The sequence below is a fragment of the Oxyura jamaicensis genome, chromosome Z (genome assembly GCF_011077185.1).
Source record: "Oxyura jamaicensis isolate SHBP4307 breed ruddy duck chromosome Z, BPBGC_Ojam_1.0, whole genome shotgun sequence".
Classification (NCBI taxonomy): domain Eukaryota; kingdom Metazoa; phylum Chordata; class Aves; order Anseriformes; family Anatidae; genus Oxyura; species Oxyura jamaicensis.
The window spans coordinates 62,595,675-62,617,936 of NC_048926.1; the positions used below are offsets into that span (position 1 = coordinate 62,595,675).

General features: G+C 37.6%; 1 protein-coding gene and 1 long non-coding RNA gene across 3 annotated transcripts in view; one reads left to right on the forward strand and one right to left on the reverse strand.

The window, feature by feature from the left end:
* Positions 1 to 299: 299 nt before the first annotated feature.
* GRAMD2B (GRAM domain containing 2B) overlaps positions 300 to 22,262 on the reverse strand; it is a 42,253-nt gene continuing 20,290 nt past the window's right edge. The window contains exons 2-14 of one of the 2 annotated variants that reach the window (XM_035310414.1): positions 18,837 to 18,959; positions 16,852 to 16,939; positions 16,494 to 16,560; positions 15,433 to 15,536; positions 11,443 to 11,538; positions 10,556 to 10,627; positions 10,354 to 10,434; positions 9,621 to 9,732; positions 8,058 to 8,180; positions 7,832 to 7,919; positions 7,261 to 7,362; positions 5,182 to 5,275; positions 300 to 1,520 (exon numbers count right to left, since the gene is read on the reverse strand). In XM_035310414.1, the coding sequence (XP_035166305.1) occupies positions 1,479 to 1,520; positions 5,182 to 5,275; positions 7,261 to 7,362; positions 7,832 to 7,919; positions 8,058 to 8,180; positions 9,621 to 9,732; positions 10,354 to 10,434; positions 10,556 to 10,627; positions 11,443 to 11,538; positions 15,433 to 15,536; positions 16,494 to 16,560; positions 16,852 to 16,939; positions 18,837 to 18,959 (1,192 nt within the window). In that variant the 3' untranslated portion in view covers positions 300 to 1,478. Of the gene's footprint in view, positions 1,521 to 5,181; positions 5,276 to 7,260; positions 7,363 to 7,831; positions 7,923 to 8,057; positions 8,181 to 9,620; positions 9,733 to 10,353; positions 10,435 to 10,555; positions 10,628 to 11,442; positions 11,539 to 15,432; positions 15,537 to 16,493; positions 16,561 to 16,851; positions 16,940 to 18,836; positions 18,960 to 22,262 lie in introns of both variants that reach the window. The other variant, XM_035310413.1, reaches the window with a different exon arrangement.
* Positions 4,592 to 16,462, forward strand: LOC118156377. Its single transcript, XR_004746239.1, has 3 exons — positions 4,592 to 4,602; positions 7,392 to 7,399; positions 16,333 to 16,462. It is a non-coding gene; the product is annotated as an uncharacterized LOC118156377 (long non-coding RNA).

The window sequence follows — 22,262 nt, forward strand, 5'->3', positions numbered from 1 at the left end:
GATGAGATGACCTCCAGAGGTCCATGCCAACCACTCTATGCTACTGTAATTCCTAAAAACTCTGAGGGTTAAATTTTCTTCTGCTTGTTTTGTCTTCCCACACTGGGAAGACCCTGAGTAAGACTGAGTAAGTGCAAACACACAGGCAGGATACAATTCCTTTGTATTTGTTACTACATTCTACATGAACTTTGTGTGGTGAGGTATGAGCCTACTCAGATCATAACCATCATGTCTGACTAAAACTGATGGATGGAACTGGGATGATGCAAAGTATAGTACTGAGGCATTTGTTTTTTAAAAAATTTATTTAAACAAAGTAAGGTACATTTCACAGAAATGGTCATAAAATGCATAGCATATATAAACAATATTGTTACTTTACATATGCTAGTTGTTATTATTTTAAGTATTGCTTTTTCAAAACCAACCAGCCTGCTTGATGAATCAGAAAGCTAAAAAAACAGTTATCCCATCTTAGGACACTGAAAAAAATAATGATATGACAAAGCAAATGTTCACTTCTTCATTCAGTCTACTGGAATTATTTTTATTGCTGCTTTACTAATTTGTCAGTTTCTATTATGAAGAAACATCCCATCCCTGGAGTCACATGCCAAGACAAGACTTCTATCAACTGGAACATGAATTGCACTTGTTCAGACAACCAAGACTCCATGCAACCACAAGGAAAGGTGACTGAGGTCTTCATGTTGATTAACTTAATGGACAGAGACTTCATGTGTGGACAGAAAAATCATCGTTTTTTCCAAGTTGTGCAGACTTGTCACACCCATACTGCTGTTCATAAGCAACTTGATTGTAAGTTGGCAAGTCCATACATATTTCAAGCTTTACTTTGATGTAAAATTAATGCCTGGTAGAAATAGACCTTACCCTCAGCATTGATGCAATGTGGAATTGAGCCTATTTACAGCACCTTAGAGCCTGAGCACACATCAAACATCCAGAACTTCATAAAATCAAATCCAGAGCTGTCTGTTTTTTGATCTTTGGGATGCAAGGGAAGAAAGAAAAAGAGCACAGCACTGATTCATAGCCACAGCTGCAAGTCAGATACGAGCTCATTCACACAACACTTCAGAACATGAATTATAACTGAAATTCTTCCCATTCATACTTACGTGACAATAGACAGAAAATAAATGCTGAGGTAAGAGGAGTTGCACTGGGTTTGCACTGGTATAAGGAAGTCTAAAATCAAACAAGCTGTAAAATTCATCAATTGCTTCACACAGAATAGAGAAGGAAAAAAACTCTTATTTTCAAAACATACAGATGCATGTATTTGCTCAAGAATAGAATGACTTTCTGTATTGTGACATAAGCTTTACAGTAGTTTAACCTTGGCTTGGACTGAAATTAAAGAAGTTTGAACTCTGGCCAGCGGAGCTCCTTTAGAACTGTTTGTCAAGCGAAACGAATGAAGGCTCAAGCAGTCCAAGAACATAAACATTTCATTCACCGTCTTCAAGTAGTTTTTGTAAGTTGTTCTGTATCTAAGAAAGAGAGAAAAATTAACTGGGCAACAAGAAGTGTTATACAGTATTTTTAAGAAAAATCAAGACATTCTTCAATATACTTTCTGTGTGCCTGTTGATTCTGTCACAGCTATTTATACCACTGGTATTCATGTTAAGTGCTTTCTGCACTAATCAAAGGAACATCTAGATATGATCAGCCAGCAGCAAATCTAGCTATCAACTGAAATCAGGCTGATAAAATCATCTCTCCTCCCATGGATTCTCTACTTCATTGGGTCTGAGAAAACAAGAGAACAAAACCAGAGCTAGAAAGAATGGACAAGAAAGGCAATTATTTTGAACTTGATCAAAATCTACTAAAAGCCTCAAACTTACAAGTCACAGCTTCTAGGTTTCAGTGAGTAATTGAAAGAGTTTTATAACAGCTTCAGCTACATAGACTGCTGCCATGTGCACAGAAAAAAACAAAACCAGTTATGTCCCACTTTCTAGATTTAGTGTACTGATTGTGGGATACATTCTGTCAATTACACTGAAGGCAATTCAAGTCAGTCACATCCTCAAGATTATTTATGCAGACCAATTTTACACAGCCTGTTTATCTACCTTCCATCTTACTGTACTTAAAAGCAGCAAAGGGGGAATACACTGGGCCACACCCCTCCACATGCGTCCTATACATCTTAGTAACTAGTAGTCACGGGCCAGATTTAGTCACAGCTACTTTCAGACTTCAATTTGAGGATCAATTTGAGGAGACATTGTACTTCCTGTTCTAGATACCACTTCTTAATCCTACCTCGTGATTTTCTGGCCCAGAAGCACACCTTTTCCAAGAACAGTAAGAAGCAGGTAGTTTTACAGAAGTCTTACACATGAATTTCCATTCAACAAGCTACATTAGAATAAGGGAATGAGCAGCATCAGGGCATGTTTTCCCTCCCCTTTTATCCTAATAGACATGGTGCATTTTTTAAGAACTTGTTAAAAACATTAAAAACAACAACAACAAAAAAAAACAACCAAAAAAAAAAACAACAAAGCAAAATTCTGCTAGGCCATGGAAATCTTGTGACTCCAAGTATGAAGTGGAGCTGGTAAAAATCACAAGGTCACATTAAAAAAGTCATTGCAACATACTTTTGTTCTGGACATTTGCTAACTGAAGAGTAATTCTTAGTTTTTAACCTAGTTTCTGCAATGTATCTTACAATGCTGCAGTCCCACAGGAAGGGAGGGGAAGAGATGACAATTTGCACTGAAATTTTTAAGCTAGTTTTGCTTCTGAAGCCATCTGCAGTCAATTCCTAGCACTTTTCACCAGGACATAAAACAAACAAGCAAACAAACAAACCCCAGTTGAACAGTTACAGTAACTTTGCTAAGAGAACATACAGCTATTAGATTTCCACCAGTTTTGCAGTACGTGAGCAGGGTTAAACACTGTTCTAACAACTGCTGATCTAGATTAGGGACGTGGCAATATGAAGCTGCAGGCAATACTCAACTTGTATGAGAAGAAAGTAACAGTGTCTTGAGTATTTTGCAAAGACAAAGTAAGGCTTCAATTCTGCAGGCACTAACTGAAAAAAGCACATGACTTAAGACTCTAATTCAGGACAGAGGGTCACTTCTCTGGGAATAGCTGAATGCTCTGACCATCCGGCTGCCTTTTACTGTGTCTCCTAGCTCAGACTATATAAGGGACTGTGAAAGTGCCTAGGCCTGCTACAAAAGACTGGCTGGCTTCCCACTGAAATGAAATGAGGTCTCCCATGAACCATCTTGCCAGCTGAAAGCCTGCCCCAGACAGCTGGAAGGCAGTAACCTCTTAAATGCCCTAATATGGCTAAAGATTGTAACTAGTAATCATCTGGTAAGCATTTTTCTCTTGTATTCATAAAGCTATCACCCATAGCATACAAAGAGGTTATGCTGGCATTATTCTAGATTTCTACAGACAAGGGGGTGGCTGTGTATGGGGGAAAATCTGATTTTGGCAGAAGCTCTATAAATCCTATGCCACACAGGTAACAGTGATAAATGTAGCTTTAGGCTATTTGGGAAACCTACTTTGGGGATAAAAATGGCATTGAAAGACCTTGGCAAGCACAACAGTTTTAGAAACAAAGGCAAAAGTATTCCATGTGACTTAAGCATGTAGGAATTCCAAAAACTTCTGTTTTCACTAATCCTTTTTTCCATATTTGGTGGGTGATACTGACTTCTTCCCAATATACACGTTTCATATGCTTATACTAGGCACAGATGTCAAGATTTGGTGGTGGTGGTATGTACTGCAGGGTGACCTCTGTGAAGAGAGGCTGGGGCTGTCCCATGCTGAATGCAGCCATGCCAGCTGGCTTCAATGGACCCACCTCAGGACATAGCTGAGCCCATCAGAAAAGTTGTTTGCACCTCTGGGAAAGCACATTCAATACACGGCAAAGACACCAGACAGAGAGAGAAGGAGAGAAAGAACAGAAAGAACACAGGGAAAATCAAGGCTGGAGAAGGAGGAGGAAGAGAAAGGAGAAGAGGAAGGGTGGAGGTGCCCCAGTGGCAGAGCAGATAATCACACTGCAGCTCACTGAGAGCCCACACCAGAGCAAGTAGATATTTCCTGCTGCCCTTGGAGGAGCCTGCTCTGAAGCAGGGGAAAAATGAAACGAAGGAGTGGCAGAGACAAAACTGTCTATGCACCAACTGTAACTCCCCCACTGATCCCCAAGAGAACAGCTCAGGGGCAGGGAGGGAGAAGAGGAGTCAGGAGTGAAGAAGTAAAGATGAGCCTGGGATAGAGGGAAGAAAAAGTGTTTTTCTAACATTTGTCTTGGTTTCTTGCTACCCAAATCTATTTTAAATGGCAATAAATTACACTGATTTTCCCCAGGTTGAGTCTGTTTTGCCTGCAGTAGTAACTGTTTTGCAGTTTCCCTGTCTTTATTTTGATCCACACACTTTCTCATCCTATTTTCTTCCCCTGTCCTTCTGAGGAGGGGGAGTGAGAGAGCAGCTGAAATGGGGGTCTGACTGCTGGCCAAAGTTAACCCACCACAACACCTGAAGTGGAAATAAGGTCTCCCCACCCACTCTTGTTTTGCATAGGATTCCAATTTCAGCAAGGGCATTTAGTCTTGCAGTTAGAGAATGGTAAAGTGTGAAGGTCAGGTACAGGGAATTACACAGCTGGTGAAGCAGCATTTGTGTCGCTAAAGAAAAACAGGCAGATTCTAGCCATTCTGTATAAGGAGGATGACTATTTATGAATGCCAGCATGTTTTTGTTTGCTTGTTTTTTAAATCAAAAATACAAAAGCAACATACAAGGAACTCCTCTTCTGGAAATTGCCTGCTAAGTTCAAAATCCTTAGCCCCAATGGACAAAGGAAAAAAAAAAATCAAGATCCATATATGTAATAATCATCTCCTGAAGTGTCTGGTTTACTAATGTTCTTTATCTTGAGCATCAACTGAAGGCAAAACACTTACATATACTAATGCATGTACTTGGGCTAACTTATGATAGACAAAAACTCAGTCTTTTGTCTAGTAAACATGCCAGTTCTGTGTACCAAATCTGGGAGTGACTTGACATTTTCAAAATAACAGACTATAGAAATTCAGCAAGAACCTGATTAATGTATCAGCATTTGCATCACATCGTATGAATTTACCTTTTCCAATTTTATAAGATTGGCAGTTAATTCATCACAGAGGGCATCAGCATTAATTTGCAGATGAGATCCCAAACCTTGGCGCACTGGATGGCTGTCAAAACAGAATGAAGAATTCAGTATGACGGAAGTGAAAAAGTAGAAAACAGAACTGAAAGACACACAGATAGAAATACATTGAATGGTAACATTGTGAATTGTACTTGTTTACAGAAGCAAAGGCCTAAGCCACTTTTGTACTCTTAACTGCATTCTTTGTATTGTCTCATTCCCCAGAAGTTTGGATGAAAACTTTACAGCTATTTCCACTAGAAGTTAAAGAGTTGCATAAGTTCTGTCCTTGTGACTTAGAGGAAACCAAAAAGCCCAGCCTGTTGACATGGTTGAAGTGCACATTAGGCCATCCTCTATCTTTTACTGTTTAATATCAGAATGACAGAAAACAGGACCTTCCTGTTTAAGAGTGCTTCTGAAGAGGGGAAAAGCGTCCTGCTAATCAAAATGTGCCAGAAGTGGAAGAATGTTTTTTAACATTGCCTACTATTTGATATAATTACCCTTCTCCTTGTGGTATTGGTGAAATACAGAGGTAAGCCTTTTTAAGATAAAGAGCCATTTCCTTTTTTTTTTTTTTTTTTTTTTTTTTTCCAAGGGCATAAATTTATCTTCTAGCACAAGCATGCCTGTCATGCTGTTTTCCACAGAACACACATGAAAGCAGCTGGATCCTAAGCAGCAGAGTCATTGTTCAGTATGACCAAGATTGCATTGTCAGAGTGACATATTTGTCATGGAGGGGTTGTCAAAGAAAGCTGAGTTAACAAGCAATTGCACTCAAGGATTTGCTACAAGTCTGAAACACTTTGCAGACAATTCTGTCCAGCGTGGTACAGCTGTCTTAAATTTTATTTTCTTCTGTTTTTCAGGTGGTGCTTCTCTAGCTGTCAGCATTCCTAACTGTGTATCAGTGCAGACTTTGCAGTGAGATTTGCAAATAACTTTAAGTCACGTTTTTCAGGGAAGCTCAAAAAAAAAAAAACAACAACATTGTAAGCAGGGGAGAAGAGTAATGCAAAATGTAATACTAAATAAGCTCATAGCATTCTCAGCATACAGCTGAACTGCCTTCTGTCCTAAGAGAAGAATATGAAACTGATATGACCTACAGTGGCATACTGCCATGGTGCACGGCCCTGAACTGCCTCTCCATTTGTTGTCTGCAGATTTCCTAGCCATGCAACATGGATAAAAAAATAACATCAGGGGTAGCTCATATCCATGATCTGGGTTCTTCCATAGTTATGGAATAAAATTACTAAAGAATTGCTAGGAGAATTCTAATAAAAGATCAGTAGTCCTGCACTGGTCCTTCCCTAGACTTATCATGCACTAACAGCATGTTTTCTATTTTTATATAGCTTAAGTATTTCTTACATGCTACCAGGAAACATGATTTGATGACTATCTTTCTACTTTATATAGAGAGCAGCACTTGAAGCCTTTTCCTGTGGCCTATCTTTTTGCCATTCCTCTTCAAATAAACAAAGAATGCTTCCTGGTTGCAGTTTTTACTATTGCTACTATTATTTATTTTAGCAGGACAGGACATCAGTTTCTAAAGAGGATCTGGCAGCTCAAAGCTTTGGAAAACATCCTAAAAACAAATCAGATGTATTAGTCCAAAGACTATGAAATACCTTTTGTCATCTTAGGCTAATAAAATGACATTAAGACCCAAGACTAAAGTCATAGCTTTTTAAGACAATCGTTATCTGGAAAGAATTTCTCTTTAGCAGTTTACACTGAAGTTACTCACAGCTATCTTAAACATGCTGGAAGTAATATTACATCATAACATATTACACTTACATTAAAACTCTCAAACTGAAACCTGTGAGATGAGGTTTGTGCAAATATAGGAACTACAGAACACAAAGTATCCTGAGGGCACTGCAGTACAGGAGTTTCAGAAGAAAACAGATTGAAGCACCGGAAAAATATATATATTTTTATATTTTTATATTTATATATTTTATATTTTTAATATATATATTAAAGTAGCTACAGAGTGTATCTTACTCTTTAACATGTGAATCAAAGGATGTGATGGAAATAAGACGTTCCTCCAGGACATTGATTTTGTATCTCATGTAGAAGGTAGAAAATATTAAAACACAGACACTGTATATGAGAAAAATAAAGTACATCAGTTAAGTTTGTATGGACATGGAAACTTCAGAAGTACCTGAAAAATTTAACATTAAAAGGCCATTACATCATTATTTGTACATATTGAATAATAATGGCATCTTTTAAAAATGTTTAAGTTTCTAAAACTCAGGAATACCCAACCAATGGCATTCAGACAGTTCTGAAAGACTACTCCTTGAGTATGGCTTTGATAAATGCCCCATAAAATGAACTTGCAAGTTGTTAAACTCCATCATTTCCTGAACCAAAACATCCTTTACTTTTGTAAGTAAAAGTCCCATTAAAAAGGTCTGCCCTGGTATTTCTATTTCTGAAAAGGATAAAGGCCAAATTTCACAACAATTTCCTCTTTTTCAAGCAAGACTTAGAAGATACTAATTTATGTATATGTAAGAAAATCCAAGTATTTTGACAATCTTTATATTAATTGTTTACTTACAGAACTGCATAAAATATAAGTATGTGGTTCAGTGATAAGAGCTTCTGGGACTTTATTTTGTGGAAGAATCTGAAAGCTTCAGAATGACCTGCTAGGAAAAGAACAAAGTGTTATTTTGATCAAAACACAGCAGGGTACACAAATAGTGTTTTGAAGCAAGCAACAGATTATATAAATTATATGAACTCAACTAACTCCAACTGAAGATCTGCCCTTAATTCCTTACCATTTCGAAGACTGTTTCTGGCTTTTCCTTCGGGTACGTGTTTACTGTGGGCATCTGAACGGGCAGACTTTGCTTCGGGCTTTGAAACTTTCAAGTGAGTCTGTGTCTCGACGACATGATAATCTGTCAAAAGCAAGATTTTGAATAAAGCCTAAATATGTCAAAGGAAACTACTAGTAGCTTAAGTTTATCAAGAAACAGGAGGATTTTAACAAGCATTTCTGGACGTAGATAGAAAGCAGCGGTTGGTTTACCGTCATTAAAACAGTTTGCATAATAATTCAACATAATGACAAAACAGGAAGAAGCACCTGGACAGGAAGAGGATTGTGTATGGTTAATTTACATTTCCAGATCCTTTGAGAGATGACAGCCCATGCAAGCTCCACAGATTATCAATGAATTTCCAGCCAGAAGATTAAACAGACCCAGAAGTGATCTCTCAAAAGGGCGGAATATACTATAGTGATTCCAAATTACTTTAATAGCAATTTCAAATGGAGATAAAACATTGTTACTTTAAAAAGGAAGTAACAATGCTCCCTTTCCTGCCCCTGCCCTCCCCCCCCCCCCCCTTTTTTTTTTTTCTAATTGCAGATGATATCTTGAGTGAGAGAAGACAGAAAAATCCCGTCTCACACAGATTTGCTCATGTTTTACTTGTACATTCTGGACTGATCTAATGATACCAAGAAACAGCATCACAAGTGACATCTGCCCCTCAAATGATTTTCCTTTAATTCCTAGTGATTCTTTAACTGGATATTGCTTTTTTTTCTGCTGTGTAAAAGAAAATTGAAAGGTTTGAAGTAGTTAACAGCCTTGAGGAGGAAAGACAGCAAGTTAGATCATTATTCAGAAGCATTCACACTGCAAGTAATGACACTAAAATTTAGGTACTACTCCACAAATACCAAACAATTAAAAATACACACACAGTAAATATGAAAGTAAATAACCTCAAATTGTACTACTGAACAAAATTGACATTGGAAGAAAGAAGAGTTAAATAAAACTAAGCCAACTGAAAACTGCTATTAAAAATATATATATTTATAATATTTCATTTGAAAGCAAAGGTAAAAATTTCTAATTATACAAATTCACTAAAGTCCAGATGGAACCAGGAATAAAAATGGAACAAAACCACATTAATATGCTAATATATAGTAATTGCATAGCAGACTAATACCCTAGATTTTGCTGTTAATAACATTCAGCATGTGCCACATTAAATGAATTCTGCAGTACTTATGAACTTATGTGCAGTGTGTTTCTTTATGACTGTAAAGAATAAAACTAGGGTTTAAGAAAAAAAGGAAAACAATTTCAAAAATAATCTTTTTTGATGATCAAAAGCCTGTGAATGACAGAGCACATAATCCTCATTCACATAGATTAGAAGACGTTACCGTGTAACTTGAACAACTTCAAAATAGTTCACTAAAAAAAAAAACAACAACAAAAAAAATAACAATAACAAAAAAGAAGAATAAAGGACAAACATCTCCTAAGTTGTATGCCTCATAACATAACTGATAGGACTGTAGGGAGCAGACTCACCTTGAAAGCATTCAAGCTCTGGGGTCTGTGAGCCTGTGCTACTGGACTCCTCCATCTCTTGTCTTCGTTGCTGCACTATTCTATCCAGATCAGAATAGTCCTCATTGAAATCCTGATGGAAAAAGAATCACAGCAACATTCAGCCCTGTTTTAAGTCTAATCGGTCTTACTTCCCCTGACCTCCCTTTAGAAACAGAACAAACAATTACAGATTTAAAACTGTCTGACCAGGAACAATTTTTGATATCAAGATGTTAAGATCAATGTCAGCAAAATAAGCCCCTTATCATCAGAATTTAAGCTTCATTTCCTGCCTTCGTTTAAGTGAAGAGATTAAGCCTGTCAGCAAAAGAAATGCTATTAGACAAACACAGAAGTCTAGAACAGGCATTACTAATTAGAATCTGGTCATCACATGTGGCTAACACAGCCCTTTCAGTTGTCTGAAATTGCAACAAGAAATAGTTAATGGCAGAGGAAGCGGCAACTGTAAGTTAGTACTGAGAGTTGTGAAATCTGTCTTCTAGAGAGAAATATGTAGGGCATATGCACCTAATCAGATCAAACTACACCTTTGCTAATAATTTCCACTGCTTCTTAATGTTAAATAGCTCACAGGAGCTTCAGAAACAGATGTCACAAATTCCTTTGGTTTCCTTCCCTCAGAATTTATAAGTAGGACTTGCAATGAACAGCACCATACAACAAAAGAACAAACACTGAAGCTGTTTACCAGGGTCAGAGTTGTAGGACGATCAGCCCTGAAGCTGTTTTCAGCAGAAGATGGATTGGAACTGTTGCCCATACTTGTATCCTGAAAAAAAGCAGCAGTTTTAACAAGGAACACATTTAGCAACTGCCTAGCATTTAAAAGCAATAAAGCAGTAGTAACGAACATGAAGCTCCACACCGTTTTCATTCTCATTAGTACTTACCCCAAGATGTCTACAGATAGATTTTAATAGCTTGTAGGTGGTATCTCTGGAGAGCAGGGAGACAAACATGTACTGAAAAACAAAAATTCCAAAACTGTTTGAGAAAAGACATACAGTACAAGCTTCCTTTTATCTAACTAAAAGTGGTAGGTGGTTTTGTTGATCACATAACTGTTTTAAAGAACCTTCATATAGTAGGGAAAACGTTTGCTCTTTCTAAACCTATGAACTGAGGTTAATCACATGGAACACAGAACAGACACAGAAAATCCATCATATTCTGAGGCAGGAACCAGAGTATAGCCCAGATCTATTATTCAAAACAATTTTTCTTGTTTGTTTTAAAGACTTTGCATACTGTGTGTTCCCTAACTTAACAACAACAACAAAAAAGCTCATTCTTTGTACAGTCTCCCATGTCCACAAAACTATTCTGTGGTGAAAATGGGTCATTTCTAAAGCTGCTGATAGGATGGATAATCACATTTTCTACTGATTGATGCAATTACTACAGAGAATTACTGGGAGAAACTGTATTTTGTAGCAGCTAGGCTGTTGCTGATCAGATGAGTCATCCAACTTAAATGTAAGAATACTGTAAAGAGCTGCCAACAAGGTGGATAACCCTCCCTGCGTGCACTTTCTGACCCAATTGTTTTAGTTCCCCCAGTGCCAGCTCAAATTATCCCCTAAGAAACCAGATCCTCCAGGGCCAAAATCTAAATGATGACAGGTTACCAATTCTTCTAGCTGTTTAAATGACCACCTGGCACCTTCAAGAATCTCTCATGATATTACTGCCTGTAAATAGCGAGAGCAAGAAAGCAGGAAAAAAATGAAAAAGAAAGCAGTGGGGTATGGGAGTGTTGTCCTCTACTGGTACTTACTCTGTCTGTGACTGTTGCTATGATCAGAGCATTTGGCACAAGAAGGGCAGTTTTGGTTTTCTTCAGAAGTGTCACTGAGAGCACAGGTATGCTAATCTGAAACAAGACCATTGTAGTGTTAGTCCCAATACATGCACACAAATCTGCATACCCAAGGAGCCTGTCTACCAATTGCAATAAATCAGATCTTCAGTGCTCTACACACAAAGATTTATCTGCTATGTCCCTGATTACTAACAACTCATTTGGGCAGGTATGGTTTCAGAACAACGCGTTTTCTTAACTATTTTTATTTCTATTTTGATCAGATGCTAGTCCAGGCTTTTGCTTATGTTTTCATTACTCCTTCCAGCTCTTAAGAGACTATGAGCTTAGTTCACTGTAGATTTGCAGAACAAACTAGTCTTAAAGTTAGGCTTCCTGTATAGAAAAAAAAACAACACAAATTTCAGAACACATCAGACAAGAGGCTTGTTGAAGAATGAACCTGTAACTCTTCACCATTTACAGACTCCTTAATTTGCAACAATCAACTGAATAAACAGCTTGTCCTTCAGTATCACTAAAATATCCAATACCCACATATCTACTGTCTCATTTAAATTGTTAAATTCTTGTGTGTGCCATCCAAACCAACATTTATGTTGAAAAGTTCTCAATTTTGCCTCCTTTGCATTTATATACAACTGCATTAGTGATATGCCTGCTAAGTTTCAGAATATTTCAGTTCAGATATTCTTTATGGGGTCTTGTAAACCTCATGTAACAAAGGACTGAATACCTGGTTTGAACTGCTGTTGAAAAGCCTAGAGCTTAGAGAGTTAGACAAATATATCAATCCAGGATACACATGGATAGACTACAGTTTCTGTTAAGAATTCCTTTGATTCAACTACCTGAGAAATTCAGAATTGAAAGTGTCCAAAGATTGACCAATGAGTGATCAGAACGCTGAAATGAAAACGCATCAGTTCAGGAGAATTAAGTTAACTCTGTGCAGTTTCATAAAACCTTGTTAGCTTTTTTTCAGAATAATAAGTGTGAAGCAACATCAAGTCATGAAGTGAAAAATTATCATTTGCTTCAGGTAATAAAAATGTGTTTGTGTACTTTTGTCTGGATGCAAGATTTCCAGACACTGTTTAAGCATGGCTAATCACTTCCCTGATTCTCATCTAAAGGCCAGAAAGTCACTCAATTACACAGTAATTTAGTTTCATTTAAAAAATCTGTGCTAGAGGGGAAGGGGTGAGGGTCTGGGGTGGGGTGAGGGGGGTAAGACAACCAAAGCAAAACCCAATGCCTCTAATTTTATATTATTCTTAGCCCTAGGCCTGTAAGTTTGGACACTATTTTTTCTATCAATTCATGATTGTCAAGTCTATACGTCCTGCTTCAGTGGTCAAGTCTTTTGAAAAGAAGTTATTAAACAGGTACTCCACGATACTTTTCTTGAAGTGGTTATTTTCTGGTTCCACATAGTTTTTGTAACACTTTCATTCCAAAACCTTTTTTTTTTTTTTTTTTTTTTTTTTTTTCTGGGTGGAAAGAAGGGAGCAGCTAAGATGGCTGTTTGACTGGAAAAAAACAGAACTGTCACGTAGTCAGAAAAAAAAAATTTGCATCACTTTTAAAAATCAAACAAACAAAGCCAAAACAACAAAACCCCAAAACAATACAGATTTTTCAGCAGAAATTCTGCTAACAGTAATGATAAAAAAAATGTGTTTTGGAAGTTTTTGAATTGGTTCAGTCCACCTCAAAGAACTTTAAATAAGAGATGTTAATGGCATTCTGCTGCATGCAATTTTGATGGATAACGTTACTGTAATCAAGACTGAAGAGTACTTAAATGGGATTAAGTACTTGCTTACTGCCCTCTTACTTCAGCATTAGATTAAAATGGGAAAATCACTGCAAAGTATTTTATTTCTGTATGGAGTAGTAATTCTTTCACAGAACAAAGTTTTCCTGCAGGCATCTTGGAAAGCAACTAAAACACTATGATGATGCTTAGCTCCAGGAAAGACCGCAGGCCAATATGCATAGCCAAAACAGAATGATGTGGAAAGAGTGAAGTCTTTCAAAGCCTATTAAGTCCTGTAGAAGGAATCTTGTTTTCGAACTTGCAAAGTGTTTGTATTGCAGATTCAAGTCACCTGACTTCCATAGCTATTTCACCCACCAAAGGTTTTAACAAAGATTCTGTAGGTAGAAAACTCATGTTGAAAAATTAAATAGAACACGTAGACCTACTACTTCTCACAATAGATGGGTTCTGAATAAGTTTAGATTGTTCCAAGCAATAGAGATTCTGCATCTTGGCAACTTTGTCAATATACATGACTGCTATGGAGGTGGTTCTTCCTGTCAAGCTTGATTTCCTCCTCTCTCTTTTACATTATTCTTTATTGTATCCATGATTTCTCTGTTGTTTTGTTGATGGTATTCCTAAAAGTCTGTGCATGCTCTGCGTGACTTAACCTAGCTTTAAAAGTGTGTGTGTTGTGGGGGATGAGGAAGACAGTTGGAAGTAAATGATCAGGCCAACCTCTTCACTCTTTCATTTTTTCCCCTCAATGTTTTCTAAAAAATATTCCACAAACATTATTTTTTAGTACTACATGATTATAATTTTGTGTCTTTTTTCATATCTTTACATTCTACTTGGCAGACGCTTACTAGATTTTAGTAACATACATTTAGCTTAGCTTGAATTTTAGAAAGCTGTCCCTCAGCTTGGAATAGACCCATACACATGTCATTTGTACTGAACAGACTACGTACACAGCAACTTTAATTTTAATGACAGGATAGGTGCCACTAACTATGAATGAAAAGAGTAAATAATGAACTAGTGTCCAACTCTTTGTTAATTTTGATTTCCTTGTTGTGCTACATGGCTTTCACTGACATGCACACCATCCACATTAACACACTACATGTAACTAATGCAATCCATCAACTAGGAAACAACCGTAGCTCAGTTACTAGGGCCAAGCAGTAATATCCAATAAGACATAAAGTCACTCTCAGCAGTGTGCTGTTAATCATTTTTAAAACCTATTCTACCTTCCTAAAAGCCGTTTCAAAGACATACTGTGTTCCATCACAACATTTGACCGAAGAGAAATAAGATATTGCAACTAGTAAACTGGTTTCAGCACCTAAGTTCACTGAAAAGGGTCTGAATCTGAACAGGAAATCATTCAAGGAAGTACTTGAGAAAGAAGGAAGCAAAACTCAAGCTGTTTTCCAATAAAAGCTCAAAGACAGAGCAGAGATTATATAAGCAAAGAAAAAGACCCCCAGACCAATAAAAACGGAACACACTTTTTCTTGATCACAGTTTTTATCTGTATAAATAACATTTGCCACAGGGGTCTGCCTAAAATCTTATGTGGGTCATATCTATATCAAGAAAAGAGTAAATGATGAACTAATAAATTAGGATCTTCCCAATTGTTTATGTCCTATTTCTGTTCTTCACGTTAGACTCACAAGTAAAAACCTTGCAGGCTGTTTTTTCTTTCCCACTCCTCTGTTCATGCAAAAACAGAAGGATCAGCTAGAAGAGCCCCTTTGCCACTCCACTCTGAAGACAGGTTTAGTTTCTTATTTAATTGTCTGTTACTGAGCATGCTTGATCCTTCCCTTCATTTCCCCAATGTAGTCCTTAAACTTTTCAGCCCTGTCTCCTCCTGTACTTTTTCAAGCTTTTTCAAACCCAAAAGACACATTTTTGTACAGTTTCTGTAAGTGGGCTTGGCATCATTACATTTCATATCCTTTCCTTTCACTTTTTTTATTTTTTTTTCCAGACAGGAAATACTTGATAGACACTCAATTCTAGAGTGATTTTTGGGCTTAGATTCTGAACAGTCCATGTATCCAGTCCATGTTTTCTAGCCTTGCATAATAGACTGCACTTCTAGTGATGACCAAATTCCTAAGGAACAGCATTACTATTTCATATATGATTTTACAAACCTTAGTGTCTTTACCAAAAACCTTGGAATGGAAGCAAATCCAGTTTTCAGAAAGGAATAACTTTCCTTGGTACAGAATTTCTTTCTGCAGAGCACAGGTAAAACCTAAAACACAAAGATATTCTATAATATTTAAGGTAGCCACAACCCACAATAAAAATCTGGCATCTTTTTTTGCTCTTTTTTTTTTAAAGCTATAATTTGTTTGGGTATATGCCTTTTGATAAACATTGTCAAATCTCGAAATATTCAAAAAGTTTTAAGAATATAGAGAAGCTCAGAAGATTTCACAAGCCTAAATTTAATTCAAAGCATCTGAAAAAGACTGAAATGCATAACTTGCCTCCCATAAGCCTTTTCTGAAAGAGTACCACCTAGGCTTCTACAAAATTTTACACTAGCTTTCTGGTAACTGTATTATGTAAATATAAAAAGCATAAATTAAGTGTTTTAACTTTAAAACTTTTAGGTCTTCAGCAGTTGTCTGGACCAGATGACCGACAGAGGTAGAACACATGCAAAATAATCCTGCTTTTACTTCACAGCCACTAAGCAAAGCAATTCTCATTCATGAACTGCTATCCTTGTATTCCTTTCAAGAAACATTTGCTCTTCATCTCTGTGTAGAATTCACTTGTTAAAACTATCACAGAAAACAGTAGAATCTTTTAAGTCCTCCTCCTACCAGTGCTTTTAAATTTCAGAACACCATCAACAAGAAAAGCCCAAGCTATTCTCCTGACTGGTGCTGTCTCAATTAAGCAGTGCCTTTAGCAAGGGAGCTTCAGTACTAAAAAACGTTGCACTGGGTTACTCTGTGAAGAAGTGCAAAGTAAACTACAACTCCAAAACATGCCCAACACCCGAAGAATAAAGAAATCTATGTTTTGCAAGATTACAGTGGAAACACCCACTGCATGCAGGTGAAGGCCTTGCAGCTACAGGAAGCTGTAGTTTAATGATTTTAAGATGTAGGTAGTGCTTTTTATACGCCGCCACAGTTGGCAGGTAACAACAGTATTTTGGTCCACAGCCAGCAGTGACAAGGGTCTTAATACTTACTTTGTTTCAGTGGCTCATCAATGGGAACATCCAGAAACAGCTTATGAAAGTGTGCATTTGCCTTCAGCTAAAAAACAAAAAGCCCCACCACCAAAGATACATGCCTTATTAGATATTCTTATGATCAAGTGACCCATTCTACTGCATATTCTCCCAGTACCTTCTCACTTTGCCCATTTGCTTTTAGTAAAATCCTCACTTTCACTATGTAGTTATAAAGTCATTACCCTACACAGATGAATAAAGGAACCTGTATTCTCATATAACCATGAACTATAATACTAGTAAACAAGGGTGCTCTTGTGGCAGTTTTGTATTTACTCTTACTAAACATAAACAAGCCCATCCTCTGCCCTACCTGATTTGAGACACGTTTTTTCCTTTCAATCTTGGAATCATTCTTGAGATCTGTTGTCAGGAGTGGACTGTCTGAACTGCTTTTTGTTCTGAAAATAAAAAAGACATACCATGTGAGATGCTTGATCTCATTTCATGTATCTTTATAAATTACCAACAGGACGTACTTTTCTACAAAACACATTAATCCTTCAGTAACAATTATCCAATTCTTCAAGGACTGTACAGCAATGAAGAGGAGTCTGTCTTAGTCTTAAACTGTGCCAGTCCTCACTGAAGGTCTTTTTTAATTTGGAAGGAATATTCTAAATTACTAATTGTAAGGAAGAAAAAAAAAAAATAAGGCATTTTTACAAACTTAAGTTATCATCAGAGTGCTTAGCTCCACATTTGTTTGTTTCTGGTCACATAAAATAGTAAGCATGTTACTTAGTAATGTAAGAAAAGTAAGGCAAAACATAGTAGTACAGAGTGCAAGGTAGCGAGCGTACTTGAAGCTATGAACTTGTGCTACAAAAGGCGGTCCCACTTGGAAAGTGCAACAAAGACAGACAGATGAACAAATCAAAGACTGGCTAGGAACTGTGCAGAGTAGTGTATGGAAATCATGAAGATAGCCAGCAATCCTAGAAGTGAGGTCTCCAATAAATGAAAGGGAGTTATGATTGACAGTTGGATAGGAAATTGTTCCTGTACAGTTTTAGCCACTCATACTGGAAAAAGAGAAACAATTACTTCTGAGTTGTTGGGTTTTTAGAATGAGTATAGAGGAAAATCTCTGAGGATGAATGGGAAAATAAGGTCTGTTTGTTTGTTTTATACAGGAGAAATTCATTACACGAACTGTTTAGAAAACCAAAAACAGAGGTGGGATAACACTGCAGAAATGAGAAAGAGAACATTAACCCTGAGCTTACACTGCACGCAGAAAAAGAGTGTATAAACAGGCTATAAAAGAAGTTAGCTCTTTTTAGAGGCCTTCAGATACAGACTGGTGAAGATCAGCAGGAAGGATAAAACACAATACAGCAACTTTGCTGAATGACTGGAAGAATGTGTTGTGCTGAGCAGTGCTAACGCCATTGGGAAAAGGTGCTACAAGTTTCCAGTACTGCACCTTATCTTGCATGGTAAGTCTTCACTATTTCCTAAACTTGTGAGGTTCAGGGTTTCCAGTCAAAACTGCAAGGCTTTCTCCTGAAAAGGAGAGAATCCCCAAAGGCACCAGAAGTATAGCTAGATTTAGGAAAGAGATTACACAGCAGGACTGATTTAGTCAGCAGGGGAACTGGCTGCCTTTATCAGCTGGTCCCTTACAGCAGAAACCTCCAATACACATGGATAGCCCCATCAATGTTTCCATGCAATGTACCAGTCAAACTGAACAGCCAGCCTTACACAAAACCTATGTCAGCCCCTCTGCAGCACACAGTTAAATTGTATGAGAGAGGTTTACGTAAACAAGTAATCATTAATTTCTTCGTATTACTTCAAATACAGTATACAAATACAAATAATTCAAATACTTCTTACAGATGCCTGAGGAAATTAAATGATGCTTTGCAACTATCTGACTTGTGACCAGCGTCAGCTTGACTGCTGACTTTTGCATTGGCTGCTCAGCTGAAAGTGAAAGGGATGCAAAATCTGTATTTAAGTCCACCATGTGATGGACTTCTGCTTGTCAAACTGACTGTGAAAGGGATGTAACCAGCAGAGGCACTGAACAGTGCAATGTGTTTTTCCTTAGAGCAGGAAAACTAAGACAGCCCAAAAGTTCATATTTCCACTATTCCGGCTGCTTCTGGGGAATGCCATATCAGCCCCTGGACGTAGGCTCTGATCCCTGTTTACTCACATGGTGTGCAAGGCAACCAACAACTGAGATGTCTCATAAATCTCACCTTCCAGTTCAGCTTCTTGAATGGATGGTAAACATTCTGATTATCTCACTAGTAGAAACCTGACAATGCCCCTGACCATTACCTAGCAACATCAACTTTCTTCCGGTCATCAAAATGTTCCACTTCACCAGTAGGAGTATGCAGCAACAGAGTAGGTGATTTTCCTGGCTTTCTTCTTTCATCTGTTCCATTTTCTCCATCTGAACTGCAGAGGGAGAAAAAGAGAAAGCAATGTGTTTTGCAGGATTCATAACGATATCAAATGCCACTTCAACACGTTGACTTTATTGCATATACTGAAGGACAAAATTATGACGTATTTTACACTAAGGTCTTGAAAAGTGGTCATCTACTGACTTGACAGTATTATACATCTGAACAGGTATGAGCTCTAGTACTGGAATTTCAGCAATGAGTAGAGGAAATCTGAAATACTGCCAAGGATATTTCAGTGCTTATAACATTTGCAGCTCTAGCTTCCTTTCCAAAGATAACGTGCTGTTTTGGAAAAATGCATTCCACATTCAGTACTCGATGACTAATGGAAATTAATTTGATTGGCATGTTGGGAGAAAAACATCCTGCATAACAATACGCAGTCCTTAACAGAGAATTGGTGGTTCAGTGTTCCAAGAGGAAGCTGGATCCTATTTTGCCTCATTTATCTTTTCCATGAGAATTGACTGGCATGGTTTTCACAAATGAAGGGTCCTCTTGAAGTGTCAAAAGCGCTGATTTTACAAAAGCAAAACTTCTGTCAGTGTGCTGTCCTTTCAGAGCACATGGCACTGCCTCAGAAATATAGACTAAGCAACCAGGCTGAGCGCTAAGAGACGTGACATCAAAATACATCAAAAGCAATTTCTTGGAATCCCCTTTCCATCATTTTCAAATACAACATTATTTCAAGAAAATTTAGAGGAAAAAGCCATCATTAATCGCAGGGTATGAAGAATGGCAATACTTTAAAATCAGACATGACATGTATGGACATACATACACACACACCCTCTTTTGGCAGACGAAAGCCTCAGCAAGATTATAGGATGATATCCGCATTAAAGAAAGACAAACCATGTTGTCCATTAACTAAATACCTGGTCTGAATGAGCCCATTTACAGAAGTCTTCCATTGTAGTATTTAATTTCTGCAATTTTACAGCAACGACATAGCCACTGCCATTAAGGGACAGTGTCATGACAATAAAGAATTTATTTTTCCTACTAAGACTAAAGTTTTGCTGACAGAGGTTTCCAGAGTAATTTCATTTGCTTTTAGTAAGGGCATAATAAAATCCACTGCTTTGATTATGCTTTGGTAAAAAAGATCAGAAGACACTCCTCACAATGTCTTAGTGGAGATCTAGTGATTTCAATAGTAGCCTACTTCACAGATAAGCTGGGGTTAGAGCAACAGGACCAAAGCCAGCCAAGACCTCATTGGTCTTGAGATTTGTTCTCAAGGGGTGTTAAGCTTACATACAGCAATTATTCCCCTTTCTAACTCTTCTCCACCACTGAAGCCTCCCCGCAACAGGAGCACTGAATTGACACGTGCTAAGTCACATTTTTTATACACTTGAAAAGGTTACAGCACTAATAAAATCTATGAGGCAAAAAAGAGAAATAGTTTCCCTGTTGCTTCACTCTTGGATTGGCCCTGCCTGACAACCAGACACCAACTTTAGTCTCAGCCAACATCAACTAGAATTAAATGGGGTGATTTTAAGTGGAAAGCAGTCTTTTGCCTGAAAATAAAGAACTAAATAAGGAGATTTTACATCATTTGAGCTTTTAAGTGGATGGACCTGTCAAGCCTGTCAAGCCCAAAAGCTTACAAATCCTACAAATGTCTTAGCTAAGGTGTTGCTATCTGTTATTTTTTCTGTTCCCCAAATTTATGGGATTCAAGGAAGGCCAGAGAATACCAGGCATTAGTGCAATGAGGAACAAGAGGAGTCAAATTTGTCAGGTTCAATCCCACCTGTGTTTCAAAAGAGCAGTGCAGCATGAAAAATCTCATGTGAATAAGACTATGACATGGTGATATTTTTAAGAGGTAGCTGCTTGAGCCTAGAGCCTGACCAGCATCCTTCATCACTGCTGTGGACAGCTGGCCATTCTGACCTGGCAATGCTCCTGGCAGATCAAAGCATGGTTAGATGTTTTGTTACCCCTAATTGTATAATTATTTACCACTTGATAAGTAATAATTGCTTGTATTCACATTTACATTTATGATAATTACTTGTATAAAAGTAAAGATATGACTTTTCCACCGCCTGTAAATTAATCCCTACTTTGCAGTTAAACCTAAGAGCCGTTCTATTCTGTCTCTGATGGTAAACCCCCCACCTTCCCTCTTAACCACTGCTATTCCTGAATTGCTAGTGCCTGAACTCATGCCCTCCAGCTGCTTTCAGATGCCAGTGAGACAGGGAATAAAGCTAGGGCATCTCACCACGCTAATCCTGCCGACTGTTCTGTGTGGAAAAGCTGAGCTCTCCCATGCCAGTCTGGTCACCTCTTCAGGACTGTCTTCTGCAGCTGAGGACAGAGACAACATACCGAAACAAGAACTGCCTCCAAAACATCTCAAAGGTGAGGAGACTCACCCTCCTAAACACATTCGGCTGATAGTAGCAATTGGGTACGTTACTACCAGCTGACAGTCTTGCTGTATCTATCCTTCACCCCTCTCCCATGTGCCCACTTCAAAAACTACATAAGGATTTGTCCTTACATTTCTGATATTTGTAGCTCCACATAGCAGTTGATTTCCTAATAGATATTTTTAAAATACCAGAAGAACCTTATTTTAGTTGACCTTCTGGAGAAGGCAAGATCACAGGTATGACCTAAAAACCAGCACACCATCTTTGGTCAGGCCACTAGCAAATCAAAGCACTCCTTACATTTTTCACGTGTAAGTACGAATTCATAAATGCTTTTGAAAAAGACCACAGAAGTCAAACATCCATGCAAAAACAAAGATCAAGGGCACTTAAGAAATCATATGGTGCTTAATACAACTGTTAATAATAGTTGCATATAAATGAATATTGGCAAATATCAGAGAAAAGCATGTAAAGTTTGAAATACCAGGACTTTCCTGATATGAAAATAAACATTCTTCACATTGAATATGAATCCCTTGATACTAAGCCTATTTAAAATAATAGCCAAAAGAAAAAAGTTGTCTCCAGCATAAAGAAAGTTTGTCACAGGGAGTATTTTCAAACCCAAAGGCTTGTGCTTACTATGGGATCATAACTTTGCTTAGATACAAGGATAAAATAAACATTAGTTATAAGCAGTGTAGTTAAACTCCTTGTAAATGTCTCTTTTAAAAACCTACACCAGTAACTGACATAGGTAATTTAAGATTAAATCACATAAAAGGGAAAACGCAAATAAATAAATTAACCAAGGTAAACAGATGAAGTTTCAATTCTACTGAAGTGTTCATAAGCACACTATGAGTTGATGCATTTCAAAAGTCAGAGGA